The following is a 19,956-nucleotide window of genomic DNA, read 5'->3' as shown; positions in this document are numbered from 1 at the left end:
ACAACAGTTTTAAAATGATACTGATACTGTTCCCATGATACTGTTCTAATGCCAGTGCATTTGTGCGAAAAACATTAAATATAGCGGATAGTATTAAAACTATTTTAATTTGAAGTAAAAATAAGCTTAATAAAAATGAAAACGGAAAATAAAAACTAGAGGTTTACTTTTAATAGTCAGAATATAAATTGTACGGGAATCACATACTGCTTTGATCCTTGGCAAAGAGAAAGCAGAATGAACGCCAGTACATAGAAAATAAATATTACGAAAAACTTGAACGTAACTTTTGTAAAGTATGTCTGGCGTCAGTGACATACTTTTACAGAAAATATGAAAAAATAGACAGAAATAATTTTACAGAAAGCCCGTGAAGAAGTACAATATGATTTATATCCATTTTTGATTGAGATGTATAATGACATATAGGGCTAGAAGAAAGAAAATGCAAAGAAAAGAAAAGACAAAGGAAAAGATGTAAAAGACATTCATTTTTAATAAAAGGCTAGAAGGGTTGTCAAGTTACAATGTATAAAATTATTTATGGATTATTCAAGCTCGGTGCACTGTACTACATGAGGACTACGACTTAGCTTCTTGCCGCTAGTGACGGAGTACCGGAATACATTGCTGGTGATACATAGCTTTAACAAAATTATCTAGAAATTCCCGTGGAAGGCTTCGCCATTCCTATTCTAGAACGAAATTTGTTTTCAGAACATCCTGTCTTTCCATAGTTAACATAGAATTTCCTAGGTCCATGCAATGCATGTTCCAAGTCATTTCGATAGAAGGAGCACTGTTTGTTCCATCCATTCTCCTTGCGGCAAGACATAATCCAAAATGAACGATGACAAATTTATCATTCATGCAGCTAATAAATATTTCCGACAATATTGCGAGATTGTTCTTACATGAGATACAGCAAACTCGTTGATAATAACACTGAGCAGTCATGCTTCATCTTTCCAGTGCTGACACCTCTTTATACCCATTAATCAATATTCAAAATAAGACCATTGCTCCGCTATATCTTAAGTGATCAACTTTTAAGATCTTTTCGGAGGAATAGCCAGCATAAATTCATGACAGATGTGTTACTGCCTATACCCAAATGACAGAAAATATTTACTTTTGTCTGTGTCTAGATACTGACCCTTCTTCGTGAGTACAGCTAAGAATATAAATAATACAGACAGAATGACACAAATAAAACAGTAGCGATCCCCGGACGCAAACTGTTCTGCGTAGTAGTATCAACGGAACACGTTGCACCAATATCTGAGCATAAAGGATACATTAATCCGAAATCTTAGGTATGATTTAGGGCTATATTTTAATACATGCGTTTCAGTGCAGCTGTTTTACTAGCTTACCAGGAGTTACATCTAAACAATGATCGTTTGCTGAAGTTATTTTTAAGGATAAACCCCTGCTTGTACTTTCTGGTAGCTGATCCATTTTCTAAAAATGTTTCCACAAATATACATCCACGCTTCGGCAAACACCAAACGCATTCATAATATCTTTTTCATAACCGCCTTTTTTCTAATTCAACTTACTCTACAATTAAAATCATTCGCGTCTTTTTCGTGATGTCACGCCTCTTTCAGTTGTTGAAAAAACGAATAAAACGAATGTTGAAAAAACGAATAAAACGAATGTTGAAAAAACGAATAGTTGCTGAAAAAACGAATAGTGCTGATAAAACGAATTCCGCAATTTAGTACAATTGTAAAATTAACCCTCTTGTTGTGTAGCCTTCCACCTTTAGCTAATCAGCTTCTTCTTCACTGACAACAGATGAGAAAGTGGAGATCGCCAAGAGCCAGCGTGTGAATTAAGGGAAATTTGGTTTTAGTTTTGGTAGCTTTCTAGAATGTTCATAAAATATTTCAAAACATAGGTTACTTTTTTTAAAACTATATTTGATAAAGAGTTACAAATAGTGTTGTAAGTAATGTGAACATGTGATTATGAAATAAAGATCTGAAATGGATTTCTCAAGTGAGGTTTAATTCAGTCTCTTGCCGTGGCATTACGCCTATCTACACATTCACGTTTTGTCACTGATCAGAAATCTGCTATCACGTGATTCTGTCAATTTTCTTGATAGTTAACTGGTCGATCATCTTGCGTCGTTATGTACATCTATGACATTAGTGAAGTTTTAATACTACGTCTCTTAAAACTTGCATTTTTCTGGTCCTTAATTTAAAGCTGTCAGTGCAATATTTATTTTTGTCCTTGTCCACAGAAGGGAGTCTTCAGACTCATATATGTGATAAGTCCAGTTTTCATAAACACTCAAGTCTTACTCTATCTCCATAGAAACTCAATTAGTGAGCATACATTTGCAGCAACCACAAAAAGGACAAAGTATCTATAAGTAACGTATTTAAATGAAGTAAATCACAGCTAAAAAATTTATTAGCAACCACAAGGTATGATTGCACAAAGTAAATAACTCACAGAACTCTGCTCAACATATAAATTGAAAACATTAAGAAAGAAAATCCGTGGAAGTCTTAAGTTCTCTAGATCGATCGATGAGTTTATAATCTGCGAAGGGTCAAAAATTGGGAGAAAAAACAACCATTCAAATATTACCTACTGAATTCGTCTCGATTTACTCAGGATGGGATAGGTCCAGCATGCGCTTAAATAGAGGCACTTACTTATACATTTTGTCATACTATTAGCGAGGTCGTTAATCATTATCTGTGGAATATTTTGTCACGCTGCAAATCCTTTGTCGCATAAGGAATTTAAATTGCACCTGTTTCTTTCTTTTGCGATATCCGATCAATGATATTATAAGTGCTCCATGGGAGACAAGTCCAGAAATGCGACCATAGATTAAATAACGTTACAGTCCAATGTCTTAAATGTTGCCCCTAAAGTACGATTGTCTGTAACGTAACCAATCAGAAACAAGGTAAGGGGATTACTGGAAATTTCTTTTACCAGTGCGAGTAATAAAGAATTTCGTGGTGTCTAACTCTAGCTAAGGAATGAAGAAATAGCCTAACCATGTGAACACAAATCTAAGAAATACTGCAATTAATTCCTAATTTGGACAGTTTTCGCTTGAATCTAGTAGCAGAATTTTCTACTCATTGAGAATTGTTTTGAAGATCACGGACTGTTCGTGGAATATTGCTATATTTCAACTTCTTTCTTTTAAGTTTCTTAATTTTATCAACGAACTTTAGATTCAATTTTTCTATATTTCTATACTTACGCTATACTACACATTAGATTTTTTATCTTTAGAATCACTTTTTCTATAGCTATATATTTACACTATACTACATGCTATATTTTTCTATGTTTACACTGTAGCGTTGCGCGCCTCCAACTTGCACGCAACCAAGAGGTGACTGTTGAAACTGGATAAATGACAGAGTCTTGTTAAGGGTTTAAGTCCCTTTTTATTCAACGTAATAAATTACAAGTGCGTGCTCTTGACGCTCACAAACTACGCCAACTCGGCGGTAAAATAAAAATGATAACCTGAAAAGAAACTAATGACAAGACTCTAACTACGAGGCTCTCTAAAAGTAACTAACCTCACCGCGTTTTACAATACCGCTGCTAATTCAGCAAACTTGAAGATCACGTTGAACGGTTAACAATTCTTCCAGGCAAGCACACAGGCCGAAACGCGGGGTTCTTCAATTTCTGGCTAACTACCTCCGCGCTCGTGAAGTAAGAACAGCACACCTCGAACTCGTTTCCTTTCTATTTAAATCAGAATACTCCCGCTGATAATTTGAATCCTTGCGCGTTCTACTAAAATTTACATACTCTGGCATTGGCAGTTCCAGGGGAAAGTAAGGCTTGACAGGAAAGATAGATAGTTTAAACTTAAAATAAATGTTAGTTAAAATAAATATAAACCCTACAACACTATTAATTTCTGATTCAAATAGTAAGGCGCTTAATAAGCTTCTAGAGACATTATGTTTTCTGATGCAGAATGATGTGAAAAATGTGCAGTGCCCTCACCGGAACTCGAACCTGGACCTCTCGAATACGCGCTAAGTATGCTACCGTTATCCACGAAGCCATGCAGAAAGGAGGCAGGAGATATAATCCTTAACGACCATACCATGTCTAAAGTACCTTATATACTCCTCCTTTTAAAAGGCAACAACAATTTGGCGATTGGGATTAAGGGACCCAATCGCCAAATCCATGTGATGAATAATCATCATCCATCACCTTTTAGTTCGGACGCCACTGTAGAGTTATTAGGTTATTTTGATGCTGGAGACTTGAAAAATGAGCAATGCTCTCGCCTGGAATCGAACCACGGACTTCTGGAATACGCGCCGAATGTGCTGCCGTTACACTACGGAGGCATGCAGAAAGGAGAGAGAAAATACTTTATAAGCTTTTTAGTCATGTGGAAAATAGTTTTCTTTTTTCATAAATTAGATGTAATATAACCTCACAATTATTGAAAATAAGTTTAACATGCCTGAAACAAAGAGTGTCATTAAATGGGGGCACAATGCCGCAATTAATTAACTAAATTTAAGTGGTTTGAGTTCCCATATCTAATTAATTAACTAATGTCATAAAAAGGCATTATTCATAGCTTAATTATGGTATGTGTCTAGTGGAAATTCACAATGAGAATTTAATTGGTTGTAGCTGTCGAAATAAAATAATACAAGGATTCGAATCCCGTTGATTGATAAAATATAATTAAATTGAATACAAAGGAATAAAATCTCACGTAAATGCTTGAAATGAATTATTTTATGAAGCTGTTTCATTTCCGAGCTGCAGCATTAGAGAAGGTAAAAGAATTCTTTAATCTTAATTTCTTTGGAAACTGTAATTCTTTTTTCCGCTCCCTGAAAAATGTTTTTGCAAATCGTAAATCGATGTCTCTAAGCGAACATCCGTTAATTTGTATTTCGTTACTCGAGTGCAATGAAAATGCAATTACTTTGTGGAATTCTTTATCGTCTGAGTATTTCTTCAAATATAAAAATCCCTGAACTGATAAAGTAAAGATTAGTGTGCATTTTGAATGCATTATTCATTCCGCTGAACCGTAATGATTATCCGATGTGTGGCGAACTGCTGCTGTTTCGGATAAAACAGAAAGTCGCAACAGTTTCGGATAAAAAATTACGGTTACACAAATCTTTTACCAGGTTATATGGCAAAATTTTTCATTCTCATATTTTTAAGTTTCCCTTTCTACAATGCAATGAATCATTATTTAGTAATAATAAAAGTAGAGAATCTAACTATAGAAACAAAGAAAATTGCACTTTCACTATTATTATTGTGATTAACTTGCGGTCAAAAATAAACAACAAAGGCAAAAATTATGATATGCAGGGAGGAAATAATGTAGTTATAAATTTTTAAAAACGTGCAGCATAACATTTGCAAACAGGTGTACGTAAGCTGAAAGTAAAGAAAACGTGTTAGATATAAAAACATGCTTTTTTGTACAAAGCCTAAATCTCTGCGTTATGACCTCACAAGGAATATCTAAATACTAGAAATACTTTTAAAAACGAGTAGGTAATATTATATGAGTTACGTCAGGTGATGACCAACAACAAAGCATCCAGAAAGGGGCCAACGCCAGTCGAAAATCGCCCAATACCTAAGTGTCAAACATTCCGCCATTTGCCACCTACAGAATCAGTAATAAAGTGAAGCAAATGTGTCACAGAAACCAGTGAATAGATGTTCGAGGGTCAAAACTGCTTAGGACGGCCGCTTTCCGTGTCTGCAAACATGACGCCAGGCCCCATATCAACTGTCTTCCCACTTTGTCCACAAGAACTGTATCCTTCTAATTCCCGCAAAATCTTTACAGACAGCAACATGCAGATCAGCTGCGCGAAAGACGACCAATAATTTGCATTCCGACAATAACCTCGTAGACAAAGGCCAAAATGGCCTCGGGATCAGGGATAAAGAGAAGGACTAGGTCCATGGAGGTAGGACGTCCTACCTCCATGGCTAGGTCATTCCTTTGTTCGACTCCTCGCCGACGCGAGGCTGATGGAGGGCGTTAATTGGAAGTAATCTGACGTGTCTGTGTTGCACCTGCTTTGATTTCGCGCGTTTAAAACTGTAGTTTCATTCAGTTGCGAGACGATTTTCTGGAGGTCGCATATCCCAAATTAATTTTAATCATACATATTTGTTTTCTAATAATGCAAATATTTAATAATTTGTATATATATATATATAGCTTTAGTCAGTTTTCCTTTTAAATTCTATATTTAAAGTATCCTTTATGTAATATGGCTTCTTGTGCAGTAGCTAAGTGCCGTAACACTTATAGAAATACGAAAGGAAGAGATATTGTATCTCATGCTGGACAATTTGCTTTTGTCGAAAGAATGGATACATAAATGAAGACAAGATTCTATTAATGTGAAAAACGAAAGAATTTGCCGCGAACATTTTCTGTGCAGTGATTATGAACATGACATGAGAAATCACTTGTTTGGATTGCCGCAAAAGAAACTGTTGAAATGCAATACTGTGCCGAAAGTAAATTTATCCTGTGCAGTAAACGAAATAACACCAAGAAATCGGAGGCATTTGAAAAGAAAACTAATGCACAGTGCTTTTGAAAGACTACATGAATTAAGCTCAAAGAAAATTTATTTTGAAGCCGAAAACAAAATTGAAGCTGACAATAATAAATCAAATGTGAATGATTTTGAAATAAAACTCAGTGACAATATCCCTGAATGACCTAAGTGTAAAGGTAAACAAGAATGTATTGATAATTTGAAGAACAAAATAATATCCTTAGAAAATTGTAATAAAATATTGAAAAATACAGAAAAGAAAAATTTTAGAATGTTTGCTCAGCGACAAAGAAGGTGGACGACATCTAGAAAGAAATTTGTATCGGAAATTCAGAAATTAAAATCCCAAACAGCGAAATTTAGGAAAAAAACAGCACAGATCGGAGAATTTGGAAAAAAGTCTAAAGCATATTTTTACAAAGACGTAGATTAACACGCTGCAAGAAAAGAAGGAAAAAATCAGGTGGACTAGTGAAGGTATTTCACGTTGCATTGTCATAAGAGCTCTGTAGAATACGTTTCTTAAATAGAAAATGCATATGTTTTTTCCCAAAGAAAAGCAACCCAAAAGGCAAAACAGTAAATTGCTTCGAATATGGTAGCCAATAAATAATATTTCAACAACTTGTACTTGCATTGTGACTGTACAAGTAAGCATATATAATATGTTTTGATTTGAAATATTTCTAAAAGACATTTTAGAAGTTAATAGTTTAAAGCATATTTCAAATGAGAACTAATTTTGTTAAGTTATTGTTAAAGTTATTATTATTGTATCCTGTATTATTATTGATTCGATTTTGTGCTAGCTTAGCATTCTAGATAAAATATAATAGTATAACTTTAAAGTAATTGGCATAAGAAAACCTGCCGCCTTAACCCCCACTTTTGAAAAATTAAATAATTTTTTTAGGTACTGCGAGTAAAGTTGTTTTCTCTAAATTACGATAACAATCTTGCATGCATTCATTTAAATGTAATATTGATGTAAGCCTAAGTTACAAAATTATTAAAAATATATATGTTATTATATTGAATCGGGAGAAAAATATACCAATGTAAAATTTACAATTAGGCTGAAACTCAAACTTAGATTAGCAAAAATTTTGAAAACTATGCTAATTTAAGGTTATTTTTTGATTAATTTTAAATAGCTGTTATTATAGTTATCTTAGTTATTACAGTTCCCTTAGTTAACATGCAGATAAAGAAATGATTAGAAATAAACAGGCACTTAAAAAAAAATCCCTGCAGATTAAAAAAAAAAAAAGGAACTTTATGCTAAGAGTAGCGCATTTTATCTGTTATTTTAAAATTGAGTAAGTACTGTTAAAATTTTTGATGTTCAGTGTAAAATGCATACTGCAGTAACATTGTCTGTTCTAAATTATAGCTATCTTTCACACACAGCTCATTTTAAACGCTGGTTCTTCAGATTTAAAACGCTAATTTCTATGTTGTCAATTGCATCTCCGCGCTCAGTGTCATCATGGCTACGTCATCACTCCCCACTGCCTGTTTCAGGTGGAAAAGCTCTATGAGCCCTTCTCTCGGAATCACTCCTGCTCGGAATCACTTTAACTAGATTCCACTGTAGTGGGATATTGTACTCTTTATGAGCAAGACACAATCCCGTCTTGCCCGGCAGCTTTTTGTGTAGAGAATGGGCGGAACTGGATGTCACTCAGATAACATCCACAAAATGTACGCTACAAAAGAGATGATTTAATGATTCGGGGAGGAGATGCTATCAAAGGCTGCACTGTTATCCACATTTCCCTTCTCAGTACCGTAACTACATTTCTAGAATACATCTTTGCTCAGTGTTCAACCATTTCTTGTGGCCTTGATGCCTTTTTCAGAAGGCCTCATATTATAGGCACTATTTAAAATGGGTAACCTGCTTCATATAGAAAGTCCATTGAGATTATCCAACATCAAACGCATATGGAACATGTTCAGAAAATATTTCATTTCGCTCTGTGATTATCCTCGAAACCTTTACGACCAAAGAATATATCTGTTTTCGGTTTATTTAATTATGGTTAGCTCAAAAGGGTTATCTGCATAAGGGGAGGATTTTGTAAGGTCTGGTATGATGAAAAACACGAAAACACCTATATACAACCAACCTTTCCCTGGAATCGAGCCCAGGTCAGTGTTCAGCGACTTCACCGCTCGACCGTACCGTAACTATGGTAGGCATAACATAACAGTATTTCATCCCGTATTTTACCTCTTTTCCTTAGCTAATTTTATTGTCCGCAAATCGAGAGAGGAAAATTATGTGAATAATTTAGTTTGCAAAGGACGTGGTTACAGTAAAAACATAGCAAATGAAAAATACTCATGGACATTGTTTCTTTAATTCCTTATAACTTGAATCTTGCCAGTTCTTACTGTTGTCTCTGCTACTTCTTAGGCCTCAGATCATTCATAAATAATTAGAGAAGGTGATATGCAATTGACTCAGAGAAATCGTAGGCTGAATGTCAGTTCTTGCTTGCTTTGCTGTGACAGGTCGGTTTTAAGCTGCTGCTAGGTTCTACTAGTTTGTCTTGAAATTTACTGTATTTTTGTACGTTATGAGTTTTATATTCTGTGTGTTTTAATTTTAGTTTGTTTATTAGGACTTTTTAACTTTAATAAGGTTTTTATTCTTACTTTAATTTTAATTCGAAAGGGTGGAATAACATGTCGGGGAAGCTCTTCAGCAGTGTAAGACTATTTGAGAAATAATTTTTTAAAAAGCAAATTAATTTACAACGGTTTAGTGTCTTACAGTGTCGAGAGGAACGAAGCATATTATTCACCATTCGTTAATCAACCTGGTTTATTGTTTTAAATACTTGCCTCTTGGCAAGTTCTGTTTGAAGCATTGAAGGGAGGAGGGTGATTAGCTTTTGATATGGTTATTTACTCTTTCATGTATTAATTTTTCATGCTACTTTAATTTTGGTGTTTTCACTAAACTTTTTACCAAACTTTTAATATTACCCGTTCAACTGGCCTTTTGACTTATTTCAATTTCCATTTTTAATTTTAAGACCTCTTAAACATACCCCGCCCTACACCTTTTTCCTCATACAGGATAATCTTAATTTTTGCTTCTTTTGAACTTAATCTTATATATAATACATATATACGTGCATTTTTATTAAATAGTTCAATCTGTTATATTGCTAAGTAATTACTGATATAAAAGATAAATTAAAGATCATTTGTCTCAAGAACTTGAGACGACACCCACATGGCCAATAGCTTCGTAATTTTTTAGGCTATGTGATGATAACATTTAATATAGTATAACAAGAAGCGAATTAATTCGGCGGCAATTTGATAATTAATGCGATATAACGGGACACGAGAAATGGAAAAAGTGAGTTATGGGCATTTCGTACATGAAAAACTCAATTCAAATGTTCAATCTTAGAGATTCTGGTCACGTTCAGAAATAATAATATAGGGCATTGACAATTAAAATGCAGTGATTGTTTTTAAAGGAAGAATGTCATCTATGATAAAAAGCAAATAGTAGTAATGTTCCTGTCAATAGCAAGTTTTAAAATTACTCACCGAGAGATATGATTTAAGTGAAAAGGCAGCCGTCTATAAACAGTACAATGATTTAAGAAAAGAAAAATAAAAGGATAGAATAAGCAGAATAATAGGACCTAGAACTGGAGGAAATGGTAAGCCAAAAATATTTTTCATCCGATTCGTAGCATGTTTCCAAAACATTAAAAAAGAAATTTTAACTTAGAATCTAACTTAATGGCTTTACTAATGTTCTTTTTCCTATCGTAAAGAAAAAATATCAGAATCATCATTGCAACGAATCAAAAAAGCAAAGTTTAATTTAAGAGGAAAACAAAAGTTCAAATTCACATTTTTAAGCACATGATAAAAGTGTTTTTAAATGTTACCCGTTTTACCCTTAAATTATCCTAAGCGTTTCAGTTTCTGTGGAATCGTTTCCACATTTAATTACATGACCAAAATGCTTAAAAGAACTAAACATGCATTTTACAACTGACAGGCTATTATGTGCTTTCGTAAAGTAACTTTCAATGAGAAAAGGAAATATGCGTAAAATTTGTTTCGCTAGTTAATTGATTAAGTCGAGACACCCACAGTTTCTCTCCTTGGGAGATCTTCAATGGCTCAACAGCCCTAGGTGGGCCCTGGCCTTCTGCAGAAGTCTTCTCAAGGCATATCTATTTTTGGCAAGTATTTTCCAGTTTTTAACTTTTAAAATATTAAGACCTATGATTTCGTAACAAGAACAGAGTGTGGTAGTTCAACCCAACGCCCAACCCCTGGAGGACCATGCCTCCAACTTTATAAACCGAGGCAGAGGTGCCCAGCTATACCCCCTGGCACTGGGAACTAAGGGAAATTTATCTGCTTAACTAATGGCTCGTATTCACGTTATACATGAAAATCTTATTCAGCCCGCCCGTTCACCCAGAGCCGAATCCTAGTAAAGTTAAGTTTAGTATAGATTTTAGTATAAAATATTAAAGAGAATAATAATATTTCTCTTTAATATTTTATACTAAACTTCAATCCCTTCGCAGTTCTATTTGCCACCTGATCACGAATTAGAATAGAAAAAATTTTTACACACATTATTATTATTATTACTATTAATTTTTTTGCAAAAGTAATCTAAATGTTATCCAACTAGCAAGTGCACAGTATTGCAAGAACGTGTAAAACAAGTATAGCAAGAAGAAAGTATTTGCCTCATTAATATGAAGGACATGCATAGTTGTATAAAAATATGCATAATCTAAACATTCATCATACGTGTAGAAATGGAACAAAAGTAAGTCCATGGTAATTTTATTATGAGGCATATAAATATCGGGATTGTGACTCAGAGTGAACTACAGATCGAATCTCTTCTGTTTAAAGATTGTAATATTTTGAAAAGTTATATGTTTTACTCAAAAAATGTTTAATAAGTTCAATAGTATATCGCTTCAAATACGCATATTAGGAATTAGAACTCATATGTAATAACAGTCATCTTTAATTTTATTTCATTCAAGAACTCTGCAAGCTACTGTCGGAAAACTGTGAAACTACGATTACTGTTTTTGTTCTTAGTGTATAAAAGAAATCTTTAAAAAGTCGAAAAAAAAAGTTATAAAGAATTTTAAACTAATTCACTTATGACTTCAAAATTACGTAAAATAAATGCATAAGTTGATCATGAAGATATTTTAATCTTCAGAACTTTTTAATGCGTTTTCCAATAATAAAAATAACTTTCCCAATATGTGCAAATTGATTTCCGATTTAATTTGCGAAATCAGAATTTCTATAGGAAAATCTTTTCATTAATTTTTTGTTATTTTGTCAACATGTAAGTAAAGGAAAACCATTTTTGTACGATAAATGCCTTTGAAAAATAATAATGCATGACATCCTTTGATGCTTCCTTAGATTATATCTCAGATTCATTAGTTTTCATTCACATCGTTTCGAAATTCATTTAAAAGTAGATAAGGAATTTGTCCGTTTAATTTATCTGTTATTGAATTGATTAAGCTTTTATACTGTGTACTTGCTAATTCGATAACTTTCGTATGTTAAATGGAATTGAAAGGAAGGAGCTAAGACTGCGATAGTTGTTTTGAGAAAAACAGAGTTGAAAAAGAGACTATCAAAAAGACAATTTTGCTAATCAGCAAAATTAATCTTGACAAGATTCAAAGTTAGTATCGACAATGAAGATAAATATTAATGGAAATCAATTGCATTTAAAACTGTTTCGAACGAAAAGAACTTGAATGTGATTCGGCACTGCATCTCACAGATTCAAAGTAAAAGAGATGTGTTTAAGCGCAGCTAACTAAACAAAACCATAGAATAGTTTTGGCCCTTTTTTCAATTGTAAGTATAAATGAAGGGCATACATAAAAGAAACGTGCGATTTCGAAAATTAATGACTAATTTATTTCCCTCCTTATACGAGAAAAAAATTCTGCTATCAAAAACTGTGCATCAGTTCAGAACATTTGCAATACAATCAACACTTTCAGCTATGGGGCAAAATGTACATCAAACAGAATGCAAACGGCAGTTAAGTTCAGAAGTTATAATTATAGTAATAGTATAAGTGCTAAAGAGCTATCCAAAAATTAACACAGACATTTAACTATTAAACATAGTAATTAAAATTTTACTTTAGGTTATAATAATTATAATATGTGCACTTTAAAACATCATTTTAAATATTCAGATGTAATTTTATTTATAAACTTATAAGTGAAAGACCCTTTTGTATTGAAAAGTTTAAATGGATTTCTATTTAGTCCAAGCACTTTAAGCTATTTTTTAATTTAAGTGATCGTAAATTTACCATTTGTGTAGGACCTCACGGGAAGTGTTAGTATCTCCAGATAATGGAAGACGTGGGGAAAATACCTGCTTAAACCTGTTAGACACCAGCTATTCCGTCTTCCGTCACCTTCACCTGTATATTTCGTTTTGAGGCGTCTAGATCTGTGATCACAATGCAGTGTGAATTTCGTACATGGTTTTGAAAAAAATGCAGCAGCGTGACTCTCCAAAAGTCACTGCTTTCTATTCAATATTCTGCCACCATCTTTTCAGAAAATGCCCTTTTTAAATCTCTGAATTAATTGTGACTTTTTTACACACAACAGCTGTCCCAAGTACAATTATAAGTGGGTTAAGACAGTAGAATTTCATCATTGGTAGTACAGCTACAATGCCACTGGTCTAACAGTGCAGCTCCAACCAAATTTTGGTAGAAGCTCGGAGAACGGACGGAGAGTATCCTATCTCTCTTTCCCATCACTAAATGACTCAACAAGACTTTCGGCTCACCAGTATTTTGAGTAACCCCATGCCGCAGAGACAATATACACTTACAAACAACAATGCCTTCCCCGACATTCAAACCCGAGCCCATCTCGGTATGGTAGTCACCCTCGCTATCTGCTATATCGATCAGGGCAGAAAACAATTATAACATTTGCTTCGAGGAAGCAACTGATGTTTGTCAATTCTGGACTTCTTGGAAATCTGATAGTTACTCCAGCTTAACAACAATCAAAACGATTACATTTTACATCTGAATGGAGTCCTCCTTACTCTCTTTTTACAGAAATGCACTTCTCAGCAGTGGTTTTCCACAGCGTTCGATCATTATTTCAAATGGAGAGAGCGACATATCTTCCTTGGACCAACCCTCCTGCCCAGTGGTAAAGACATCTGAATACTGATAATTTGACCAGGATTCGAACCAAGGTGAATAGGCCAGCTATAGTTGGTTTCGCAGCTATATGGTAAATTTCCTCAAAATGTCCTCTACGAAGGCTTTATTTCCTTTACGCAGAGAGCCCTCGTGTTATTTGCCATATTCAAATAGCCTAATCTAACCCTTGAACCCCCTTCAGCTGAATTTTTACATAAAGCGATTTCTTTCTTTGGGAGTTTGTTAAAAACAAAGTTCACGTACGATCATTGCCAACATTCATCTAAGAAATTCGTGATCGGATAAACATATGCGCGGAGACCATTACATTGATATGACACGACGAGTTTGGGATGAATTCGACTGCCGGCTGGATGTGTGTCACGTGACTTAGAATGCATGCACTGAAGCATTGTAATCAACGTATTAGAAATTTGGTAAGTTTGTTGCTGCTGAGAGTACATGTTGCATTTCTGTGCTTGGAAAAGTTAATTTTGTTATTAGCATTTAATATCCTCTTCAGAGAAGAAGCATGCCTATGCTTTGTATCATTTATGACAATGAATTACCTGTATCACTGCAGCGAGTTCAGCATAACCACTTTTAAATAATGTCGTCTTAAACATTTAATATCTAGTGTAGTTTTCTTTTCATTTTGTTTTCAGGTCCACCAGCGGCCGAGCGGTAAAGTCGCTGAACACTGGTAGTTCGGTCCGAGGTTCGAATCCCGCGAACGGGCTGGCTGCATGGGCGTTTTCGTGGTTTTCCCCATGTGTAACGTGTATACGAGCCAGTTTCTCTTAGAAAGTCCTCCACGAAGGCATCCCTCCCCTTAGGCAGATAGCCCTCGAGGCTTTGCCATAATCACACACACACATTTTGTTTTCAGTGTTTGAGTATTCTAACGCAAAACTATAATAAAAAGTGATCATTCCTAAGTTTTGCAAACTAATACATTAATTGCTCATAACGACCAATTTTAAACTGCAAAAGTTTAAATTAAATTATTCTAAACCATTTCCTACTTAGAATGATGAGCTCGGTAACAGACTTGCTGCCTTTCAGAAATAGCGCTCAGACGATATAATGGTTAGTGAGGCTGACTACCGTAGACCGATGGGCGCAAGTTCGAATCATGGAGAAGCCTTTCATGTTCGTAAGTGTATAATGTTTGTGCAGCAAGGCACGAGTGAGATTGAACGGCAAGACGAAAGTCTTCTTGAATGGTAGGTGGTAGGGAAAGAATGGCAGAAGAATCCTCGGCCAATCCCCTCCCAGGATGTTCTTCTTAAAAATCGGGGGAAAACTAAAGTTAGTGCGTAGGGACTATACCTGCACAAGCTACGGTGAAAAATCTGGTCTCCAGCCCACTTATACCTACACCTGTGCCTTTCAGAAATTAAACTACACTCACCGAAAAGTCGAAAATTCCTTATTCAATCCTGCTCGCACCTAAGTTAGAATTCTAAAACAGGAATTGGACGAAGTAATTGAAATATTTTTGGATAAATATAGGTAGTGATTCCAACAAAATAAACAAAACGATGAAATTCAATGACCTTCTACTCACAGCTTTCGGGCATCTTTTAGGCAAGTCCGATGCGTGCACGCATACGTAGTCCATTTCGTTTCATGAATCCGACGCACAATTTGTGCCCTCATTTGAAATCTGTAACTTTTTTTCGCAAAAAATTGTCGCTTTGAATTATTTTTATATTACAATAATTCCGATTGCTCTTTGCTCTTCAGTCCGCCTCTTCAATTTCCACTTTATATCAGGCCATTTTGCAGACTTGCCTTTCACGGCCTTCCTCAGTCGTGGCATTTTCAATAGGGTATTTTCTTCCTGTAACTAGTCTCGAATCGTTTTCTCAATTATAGGACAGCCAAACTTCAGCAGAAAGTTTTCCATTCACTTTTGCAAACTGGATCACTTTTGACTTCAACTCAACGCTATACAATAATTTTTTCTGTTCCATTTTTGGGCAAAACGTAACGGCGTATAACAGGAGTTTAACACGCAACGCCGCGTAAGCATTGTCGACAGTCTTTGACAGTCAGTTTCGTCTGTCGCAACTGCAATGAACGAAACCCCACGATTGACGTTTCCGTTGGCGGCGGCGCTACCGTTGTAAAATGCATCCAGTTGTTAAACACGGAATTTTTGAAGAAATGGAATATCTTATACATATGGAAATACGGTACATTTTTATTCAAAACAAAAGGAATACTCTGAAAATAACGGAAAAATAAACACCAAGAGAAATGAAGAAACTAAATTATAAATGATAATTAATAGCAATATTTACAACAGAACCTGAACAGCGTCCTTGAGTTCAAATTCTCGTAAAAAAGTGGGTTATAATGTTTTTTTAAATTGTAAAATGTTTATATATTCCAGACTGTGTTTCATTAAATCGATACTGTAGTTAAAAAAAAAAAGAAAAAGAAAAGACTCCCAAACACTGTAACAACATAGCCTGATATCACTGCTGTTATTTCACGCACTTTTCCTATCCTTCTTGCAGTTTCCGTAGATAGTTTTACATTACGCTGAAAGTGTAGTAATTATGTGTTAGCAATTTTTCCTTCGTTCTGCAATAAACAAACATAGCACTTTTTTTTTCTTTTTTTTTTTCTTTAATGCAATGCCCAGATAATCCGCCGACGGTTGATCTTGATCACTTCTTGATCCTTACTTTCACATAATGAATGCTAAATACTGCTGTGAGAAAAGGGGCGACCGTGATCACTACATTTGTGATTTAACAGACAGTGCACACCTGATAAGGCCTTGCGATAACATAGATAATACGTTATAAAGAATAGACAACTTATGTCCAAGATCAGATACGCATTTCTGCATAATCAGAGACTCCAACTGGATGCATTTAAGGTCTAACTATACTGCATCTTAATAGTTTACTTATAATTCAAATGCTCACAAAAATAATTTCTATACAATCTCACTCTCTTTCAAAGTGTATAATTGGAACTAATATATCCCCTGCAATTTTCCCACAAAAAAAAAAAAAAAAAAAAAAAAAAAAAAAAATCTTCCAGCAATTCACACACCCCCATAATGCATTGCTGATGGATAAAGCCTTAGAAACGACATTTGAACGAACATTTTGAATTTTGGATTCGGATAGTCAAACGCCTCCCTTGCCTAAGTTTTCAAGGATTATCTCTTATCCGCATTACTTTTCTATGCTACTGTATTCACCTCCACTCAATCGGTATAGTACTTAGTGACGTTGACTGCCGTTAGAGTCCGGTTCGAATCCCGGAAAAAGATGGATATTTGTACGCATATGGTATCTGTGAGGCAAGGGGCACTCAAAAAGTTCTCTCAGTAGGTTGATGATAGGAAAAGAGTAGTGGGAGCATTAGGTTCAGCAGACCTAAATCATTTGACGTAGTACAGAGGTGTTGGTCTAGTTTCTACTTGTACCTGTGGAAACTGATGTACTGCTTCTGAATATTTATTGCTTTTTTATTCGTTTCAACAGAAAACTTCACAATGTAACTAAATCTGTTTCATTCATAGCCTCAGGATTACTTGTTTCTCGTTCTCGCTTTTTTATTTTTATTTTTTTTATTTTTTATTTTTTATTTTTTTTTTTTTTTTCTATTATTCATTGGTATGAATGCTATTCTGTACGCTTTACAGCAACACTCAAAATATAATATCCACTGGTGACTGAGTGGATAAGACTGACAAAATGAATTTGGTTCCCGGCGAATGAGCTGACTGCAAGGGCTTTTCACAGTTTCTCTATGTGTAACATAAACGCGAGATAGTTTCCTTAAAACAGTACAGCAAAATAGAATCATCCTTAAAACAAATAAGCTTCGCGTACTTTGTTGTAAGCAATCAACCAATCAATCAAAATAATAATATTTGGTCAAATTATGAGACACTGATTGGAAAGGCAATCCACATGCCATTACTCATAGCTTCTGTATTCAAGAATTAAGGGAAAAAATATTAGCAGACGGTTATTATTATAGAGCCTTTCAATGAAAATTTCCAAATGTTAAGATAATTGATGTAATGATTCAGCCCCCAAATTGTACGATAAAATAATTTTTGTTTTTCCGACTCTATTCCGACATTCAAATGCCAGTTAGGGAAGAAATATATATTTTAATGATAAATAAATTTCCTTTGCTTTTAATTATTTTTATTATTATTATTTATAATCATCCTACAGAATAAGCTAACTGCATGAATGCTTTCGTGGTTTTCCTCATACATAACGTACTAACTTAAATATCAACCAGTTTCTCTTAGGAAGCCCTCGGCGAAGACATTCCTCCCTTAACAAATAGTCCATTTGTTGCTTTGTGACATTCTATTCCATTAAACAAACAGTCTTTAATAGTACTTCTATTAATGGCAATAGCAGTTCAGTAGCAAGTGAGACTTTCTACTAAAAGTAATTTTTACGGAATACAGACTTCTTAACATATGTTATACCACACTTCTTAGCATATGTTGCCGCACTGCAGTTGTACGTGATAGTGTACAGAAGTCTCAGAGCAGTGTTTAATTTCACGTTGAGTATAATTTGAGGCTGCTTGTTTGTTGTTGTTGATCAATGCTCACTTGTCTGACCTACAGTCAGCCCAAGCCTACGATATTCCTCGTGGCGAGGAGCGCAAGATTACGCCTGTCGTTGGCAACAGCCTTGAGCACCATATAAGGGATAGAGCGATTTAGCTCAGTTCCGCCCCCAATTTGGATGACGAGCACCCCGGGGGGACAGGTGCGAAGGTCTTCCAACATTCTCCCCCTACCACCAACCTAGCGAGAGGACTTTCGGCTCGCCCTGTATTTAAAGTGCCCCCATGCCTCACGAACACTTTACATTTACAAAACATCCACGCTTTTTCCAAGATTCGAACCCGGGCCCTTCGGTACGGCAGCCAGCGACGCTAACCACTATACCGGCTGGGCAGCAGGCTGCTTAGTTAAGATGCTTGCTGTTATGAGAAGTCGCCAAGCTGTTATGGCTGTATTGCTATTGTTCCAGAAAGCCCAGTACTGGTTTTACTGTTGGTCGCAGGAGCTACGGGCCGTCATTCCTTTTGTTTTACGTTATACTACCTTACTGTTAAGTTTAATAAAGGTTCTGTTTGTTGCAGAGTTTCGTTGCCTAGATTATTTTATTTCTAGATTCAAGCATACGAGTCCGACGGTACCTGCCCTCTGCTTTCATATTAGTCATATTCCAAGAATAGCTAACTTTCATCGGGGCAACATTTTTAACTCAGAAGAACTGGGACGATAAATGATTTAATTCAAAAAAGTGTGAACTAAAAAGCAAAGCAATATCCATCGTTTAACGCAAACTCAGCAAAACTTTTACTAAGAAAAATCGCCTTTTAAAAACTTTTTTCCTAAAAAGGTAAGACTTTCTTTCTGCAATATTTATTTAAAGTAATAGAAAATTATTCAGAGCCAAGGACATAGGTAAGATTTCGATGAAATGATGACACTGGCATAGTATCGACACCGCCATACTACCGATAATAGTTGATCCACTGTCGTATTCCTCATTAGTGCAGCTTCTTGATAAAAGCAATTCCTCATTCCATTCCTGAAAGAATTTTTATTTATGTATTTCTTAGGGTGACAGTGGTGGCCCTCTCGTCTGCGAAATCGACAAAGTCTGGAGGATCGTTGGAGTGGCGAGCTATGTGACAGATGGCACAGGATTAGAAGGCCTCTGCGGGCTCAAAGGACGGCCAAGTGTCTTCAACAAGGTGGCTGTGAAGACTGGCTGGATCCGAAGAATGGTGAATCGTTACAGCTGAGCTTAAAAAAATGGTGGCTGAAGACAAACTGGATCAATTGTATTTTATCCTAGATTATACATTTCTGGGAAATAAATAGACTTTGTTCCTTTGTTTTAATTGGACTAAATCATAAAAATATGATTCATTCAATAAATACAGGCTATTATGGCATACTTGGAAATGACATTTTTGCTACTAGAGCTAATTATTTTTGTATTTACCTAAGGAGTAACTTATCGTATTCATTTAAAACATTAAGGCAAAATTTTAAAGCAAATAAAATATTTATAGTTATATTGTCGTGACTATTAATAACTGCCATTGACAATATTC

The 19,956-nt window shown here is 35.0% G+C and overlaps 1 protein-coding gene across 1 annotated transcript in view; it reads left to right on the top strand.

The window, feature by feature from the left end:
- The window catches only part of LOC118200330 (chymotrypsin B-like), a 134,610-nt gene extending 114,870 nt beyond the window's left edge, over positions 1-19,740 (top strand). Inside the window, exon 9 of the mRNA XM_085821790.1 lies at positions 19,456-19,740. Within this exon, the coding sequence (XP_085677916.1) occupies positions 19,456-19,641 (186 nt within the window). The 3' untranslated portion in view covers positions 19,642-19,740. The remainder of the gene's footprint in view (positions 1-19,455) is intronic.
- The last annotated feature ends 216 nt before the right edge of the window (positions 19,741-19,956 follow it).

This window comes from Stegodyphus dumicola, chromosome 8, assembly GCF_044657685.1.
Source record: "Stegodyphus dumicola isolate Sdum_Otavi_A_Nest chromosome 8, ASM4465768v1".
NCBI classification, from domain to species: Eukaryota; Metazoa; Arthropoda; class Arachnida; order Araneae; family Eresidae; genus Stegodyphus; species Stegodyphus dumicola.
This window is presented reverse-complemented; position numbering and strand designations above follow the sequence as displayed.